At 37.0% G+C, this 6,444-nt stretch overlaps 1 protein-coding gene across 2 annotated transcripts; it reads right to left on the minus strand.

Moving 5' to 3' along the window:
• Nucleotides 1-763: 763 nt before the first annotated feature.
• Nucleotides 764-5,649, minus strand: abhd18 (abhydrolase domain containing 18). 2 transcript variants are annotated; one of them, XM_057349466.1, is made up of 13 exons: nt 5,529-5,649; nt 4,688-4,769; nt 4,477-4,561; nt 4,232-4,332; nt 4,025-4,100; nt 3,863-3,948; nt 3,730-3,756; nt 3,476-3,614; nt 3,286-3,375; nt 2,472-2,573; nt 1,959-2,328; nt 1,716-1,878; nt 764-1,593 (listed from the first exon to the last, which is right to left on the minus strand). In XM_057349466.1, the coding sequence occupies exons 2-13, from the start codon at nt 4,750-4,752 to the stop codon at nt 1,542-1,544; spliced, it is 1,356 nt and encodes a 451-aa protein (XP_057205449.1). In that variant the 5' UTR covers nt 4,753-4,769; nt 5,529-5,649; the 3' UTR covers nt 764-1,541. The 2 variants fall into 2 exon arrangements, with proteins under 2 accessions (XP_057205449.1, XP_057205448.1); XM_057349465.1 differs by having other exon boundaries at nt 4,661-4,769.
• Between the last annotated feature and the right edge of the window lie 795 nt (nt 5,650-6,444).

Genomic DNA, 6,444 nt, shown 5'->3' on the forward strand with positions numbered 1-6,444 from the left:
CGCATGTCATTTCTTCACAGTTTTAAAAAAACTACCATGGTTTATGTGCTGTGTTTTAATTTAAGGTCTTTAACATTAGAAATCAAATATTTAGTACATTAAAATCATCAATGTTTCTTGTTCTGTAGATTATGTTCATGTTTACACAATGTTAAATTGTGTATACACTTGCGGGAAAAAAATAAGAGACTATTCCAAATTTTGGATTTAATCATTTAATCTAGAATGTATTGTGGCCATTATTCCAGTCCAGTGTCTGTTGAATTTCAACAAAATCAAACCACAGGAGTGACAAAGTCCTCCAACAGCAATACGAAATCATGACTAGATGCATAAAAATTGTGATAACAATCGAGGTTATCACATAAAAAAGAATTGTTTAACTTTTCCTAAATACATGTAGAAATATTACTGTTGTTGTATTGCTTAAAAGTGAATATTAACTTATTTGCAGTGTTTGAGGTCTGAAAAAATACAGAGCATGTTTTCTGTTATTTTGACCTGTTTCTCCTGTTTTTATTTTCTGCAATTAAATGCAAATAGAAACAATATTTTTATTTGAAATTTGGGAGAAATACTGTTAGCATTTCACAGAATAAAACAAAAATAACCATTTGACCTAAATGCATACCTATAGTAAATTCAGAAAAACTGAAAATAATTTAGACACTATCCACACTGACAACAATAATTCACATACAGATGTGCCCTAAAATTCATTTTTGAAGGAAAAAGACACCTCAATATTTAGAAATGTATTTTTATTTTAGAGTGGAGAAATATGAATAGCTCATGATGAATACAGTGAACACAAATATTTCAGTCTTGACTGGTTTTTTGGCAGTGATTAGAAAGAAAGAAAGATATTGAATTTGAAAAGAATGTATTTCACAGAATGTGTATTTTGAATTGTGTTCATGTATTTCTTGCCATCAGCACCTGACCTGTAATACCAATGTCTGAAGATTCAAGAACTGGAAATGTCAGACTTTATCAGCTCTAAAACAAGATGACAATGCCATTTCAGAGATGCACTATTTTATAAAAACAGGACAAATTTTGCTCTTGATTTTCTGTAAAAATTACATTGTGCTCCAAAATTGATGACGTTTGTGAAACAAACCCATGGATTGCAACAGTTTGTAATCTGTTCAGGAAATACACAACGGTTAAAAATATCAATACATCTTGGTGCTTGCACATTAATTTAACCTATAATTCAAAACACAGTATTTTTTAAGAAAACCTTAATGTTTTGAGTGAATTCATTTTTGGAGGCACATCTTTGTCTCGTGTTCAGTCTCGATCATGATACACGTAATCAAAGGCAGTAAGGTCAGCAAGACGAGGGTTTGTATGGGTTGTGTACAAGTGTACAATGGCTTTATGTGAGTACTGAGGTGAAACCAGATATACAAACGCTGCCTCTCTTTGTTAGCACCAGGATTTTAGTTTGAGTTGCTGCATAAAAATCACGGCCATCATATTTATCCTTTTTTGTCATCAGACTTTCAAAACGCCACAATTCATGCCCTTGGCTATTAGCTGGAATACTTCTGAAGAAACCGGTCGTAGGCATCGTAAATTGCTTGCCTGTGGGTCGACAATCAAATGTGCATTTCGTGTTAATGAATGCATTCACAATTTATTTATTTGACTATAATATAATAAATAATTTTCAGTGAACAGGATGAGACTAAAGAATCTGGGCTTACCGAAACAGTCCTTGTTTGAAAAGATAAGCGCTAACGTGGCCACCGTTGAGGTAGCGAACCTCACATCCAGGCCAGATTTCCTGTAAACTGCGAACTCCAGTGCGGGGAACGTAAGCATCTTCCTTCGCCTGGACTATAATGATCAGACTGGGATCTACAGGCACTGGAAGTACAAGAAATAATCAAGCCCATTTCTGGAATAAAAGCTGTCAAACATGTATTTCTAAGATTCAAGATTCTCACCTGAAAAATTAGCAATGTGTGTACATTCATCCATAACTCCCTTCATGAAGCACAGTGATTCTCTCTGAAGCGAATGCCGCTGGCCCGATCCGCACGTGATGCTCTTAGCATGTAGCATGTCTAAATGAGGCCCGCTGCTGCTCACAGCAGACAGCATCTGATCAAATCCATCTCGGTCTCTCCGACGTATCAGCAGGGTCGAGTCTGAGGTGTGACGTCCAGAACACGAGGCCGAGGAGCGTAGCCCCATCTGGTCCCTCTCTGGTGAGCGGAGGTTAAACAGGTCATGGGTGAGATCCAGGTCTGAGAGGTTGTCGAAGCTGCCTGGGGCATTTTTCACGAATTCCTGGCCCATCCGGAAAGAGTCTGTCTGAAAATCAAAGGCGTGACGGCAAGCTGTGAGTTACAGTATGTGTCAAAAATGCTGCACCTCTGACATTTATGACGGTCATGTGTTGTGCAAGTTTTGTGTTTTCCAAATTTAAAGAAACAATATCATTTCTGCAAACCTACCCCGCAATACTCCAGCATGTTAATGATTTCTTCCTCATACACTGTATGTGCAGCATACTGCTTTTCAAGTTCTCTCCAATTCACAGCTCTACTTAAAACACCCTGTGGACAAGCAGAGATTTACATTTTCTGGGATTTGTAAACAGGTTGAAGTTATTAATATGAGGTTGAGACACATGAGGCAGTCACGAATGAACAATAGCTTTTGTATTGACGTGTTTTGACGGCTCTCAGTCAACTGACACAGGAATGAAGATATTGTGGTTAAAGGTATTCATAGATCAGTTGTTAATCATAACTGATGCTGTCTTCAAGTCCTCCTGGGTTCCCGGTAACGTTTCTGTTTATGGGTTTGGATGTCATGGTTATGATGTAATGAGCATAATTGTGACGTCATCTCAAATGTGAAGTGATTTCAAACATTTCAAACTTAAAAATGAGCAATATTCATTTTCTTCCCACATGATTTTCGTTTATTCACAGTCCCTAAACTCCCGAAAAAAATCCTAGAGATCTTTATGACTTTGCAAAATAATCGTTTTATTGAGACTTACTGTAGCATTAAAGGAACAGTTAACCCAAAAATAAAAATTCTGTCTTCATTTACTCACACTCGAGTTGTTACAAATCTCTATCAATTTTGTTGTCCCAATACAACGACATTTTTACAGATCTGGAACAACTCGAGGGTAAATAAAGACAGAATTTTCATTTTTGGACGAACTGTTCCTTTTACAAAAATATCTGTTTTTATAAAAAAAGACCGTAATATGTCTGACTTGTTCCTGCTAAAATGAAAACATTGAAATCTTACTGTGGTAAAAACACTTGAGGCGGTAGTCCATGACAAACAAGGAATCAGTGGAATTGGTTTGGGCCAGTTAGTTACAGCTAATGATGCCATCTGAAAGTCAATAGACAAGTAAATCAATAATAGATTTCCGACTGGGATCTTCGACAGGTTTTCATGGCCTGGAAATGACACAGAGTCAAATGGAACCTACATGTCCTCCCATTGAAATGCCAGTCATCCCCAGAGGCCAGAAACCCTCTCTCTCCAGCCAGTGTAACAGAACGGCAGATTCCAGGATAAGAGCCCCACCCATCACAAACAAGTCTGATACATTCTTCAAACTGGAGCGCCTAAATAAAAGCATGTATCATACAGTAAACACGTGCTACTCGTACTTTATTGCTTTGTTCACACTGTGTCAAGATTACAGTAATTATGAGATGACAACTCTGAAAGAACACTCACAGTTGGTCCTTAGGTTTCCTGTATCCGTGTGCGGCTCAGAGTCAAGGTGGTGTCAAATGAGATCAAATGAGAAGTGTTTAAGTAATTCACCAGCCTAAACTAATATACCTGTAGTTTAGCATTTGTAAGGATATAATATGGATTTTCCAACAGAAGTGAAGCCATCCCAGATTCCTTTACCATTGGTCTAGCCATTAGTGTTCGTCTTCTCCAGAAAAACTGGAAAAATGTATGGAACAATAAAGCAATGATGGCGACATGCTGATTCTTTATTCTGACATCTTGGCACACTTACGTGATCTCCTGTTCCAGCCAGGTGGATACAGACCGGCCTGTGCCTCTTCCATTTCTTAGGTACAATGAACTGGAATCTAAGGGGGGGGAATTAAAACCAAATTCATCATTCAGACCATTTGAAAGTACTTTGAATACAAGTTACTCAATAAGCCATACTAATCCTTTGCATTTGCATATGGTGTTTGTGGGTGATGATTGTGGTTACCGGGCTTTGACGGATTCTGTTGGCAGGACGCCTGGGAGGAAGTGCTCCAGCGGTGATATGAAATGACCGTTGTGAATTTTGCAATCAGTCTGGTCTTCTACCTGCAAATGCAGTTGTTATATAGGGTTATTAAATAATAATATTGAACAGAATTCGCATAATTTTTTCATGTTCGTCTAAGGATTATTATACATGTCTCAACTGTAGTTACTGTTAACAATAAGCTTTACACAAGTGTCTCTTACTTTGTCAGTAAATATCGGGTAATCCTTGGGTACTAGATTCCCGCCTCTCTCCCTGTTACCAATGAGTTTCCGGAACTCAAAAATTCTGTAATAGTTCAAGTCAATCAAATTCAAATAAATACGCAAATAATTAAATAATGATCCATTCCAATCACAGTTTGTGTGTTTTTATTATAGAATTGACCTTTTCAGGTCTTCTGGCTTTCCCCACCCTTGCATAAAGAGTTTGGTGAGGAGAAGCCTTCTGTAAAGAACATCAAGCCGGCTCACACCCATTGACAATAACCATTCTTCTGCAAAAAAAACAAAAAAACAGATCTTATCACAAGTAAATGACTGTTTAGACTTGATAAACCTTTTGTTTAGCCAATTTGATAGCTTTCCACATAAAAACAAGCCTCTTAAAGAAAACTAAAGGGTTTTTGTGTGGATCGCTGATAAATGCAAATTACTATACCCCTCACAAAGCCTCACACAAGATTCTTGGCATTACAACGTCATGATTTGGATGATTTATAAGCAAAGACAATTTGAAGTTCTCTAAAAGTTTTTGACATGTTTCAAACATGACTGATAACGCTGGCGTAGAAATACAGTTACAGCTAAACCTGTACATACACACCCTTAAAGAACTAACTGTACACCTGCAACGCAAAATGCAAATGCGGTCTCTGCTGATATTAAACTTTAGAGCGCGCATTTCTCCTTAAAAACATAATAGCTAATTGTTTCGAAATTAGTGAACGCCCTACCTTGATCTTAACTTAATAAAAATCATGTCAGTGTTAAAAAAGGACAATGACATTTCAATGAGTTTACAGTGCAAATCCAGTTCTTGTCAATGACCTCAACATTATCAATTAGCTTCTCACTTCCTGAACACGAACAGCTTCTAAACATCCCACATTCACTGTGTGTGTAGCACATCTCATCAGCTGTCAGTTGTGATGGAGCTGCATTAAGCTTTCCGAAACTGCACGCCTCTGTCAATCTTTAAAAAAACACATTAAAACAACATCCGGATGAATGAACGTAAAGAAATAAGTTTATACCTCAGGCTAAATGGACGTAGATTTGTGTGTCTTCGAAGGAAGTGGACCAGTACACATGTCAGAGGGCAAATTCCATCTGCTGGTTCAGCGCCATCCCAGCGTTCACTTGCCGGAAGGGACTCTTCTTCTACGGTTATGATCGGTTGTGCTATACACGACTGCGTCAGCAGGTGGCAGTGTTGGACAAGTTAGTGCTATTTAGTAATAGTCGTGTGAAACTAACCAATCGTCAAATTAAATTCGTGTCATTAATTATTTAACGTCCTTGTACAAACAGATTTAGTAACATCTATTAAAGCACACAAAATGTAATTTTCAACATTAATAAAGCAGGCTGGTATAACACTGATCATATGTTTCAGGAGTCAGCTCGAATGGGTTCTGTCATATACAAACCAATTGATACATTCTAAAACTAATTCATAGCGTTTAAAATAATACACATATGTACGTTTAAAATGCATTATTTATTTTTACAAGGTTAAATATATCGTTTATAGTTTTTAGAAAAATGTACTTTCATTCCTTGCTGTTGTTGTTGGACTTATTTGAAGTTTATTCTGTTATGATTAAAGCTTTCCATTTATTTTCACTGAAACTGAAAACATGAAAAAAATGAATGAAATGATCGTCCTTGGATGCAGACTCCGCCCATTTTCACACAGAAAAAAACAATAAATTATTTACATTTGTTTATAGTAATTCGGTATTGCAAACCACATTCGACGTATAGATCCCGATTCTTATTTTTTCTTGTCACGTGGGAAGTTAGGCCACTTCATCATAATCTGAATAAACGTACCGTTAGTAGGCTATAGATTTTGTAAAATAAAAAAGAAAGGTCTTTTTGCACTGCAATAAAAGCAACATTGTTTGGTCGGCTTTAGTTTCAGTTCACTTGCCATTTTTCGGCAAT

The sequence above is a fragment of the Triplophysa rosa genome, linkage group LG13, assembly GCF_024868665.1.
Source record: "Triplophysa rosa linkage group LG13, Trosa_1v2, whole genome shotgun sequence".
Classification (NCBI taxonomy): Eukaryota; Metazoa; Chordata; class Actinopteri; order Cypriniformes; family Nemacheilidae; genus Triplophysa; species Triplophysa rosa.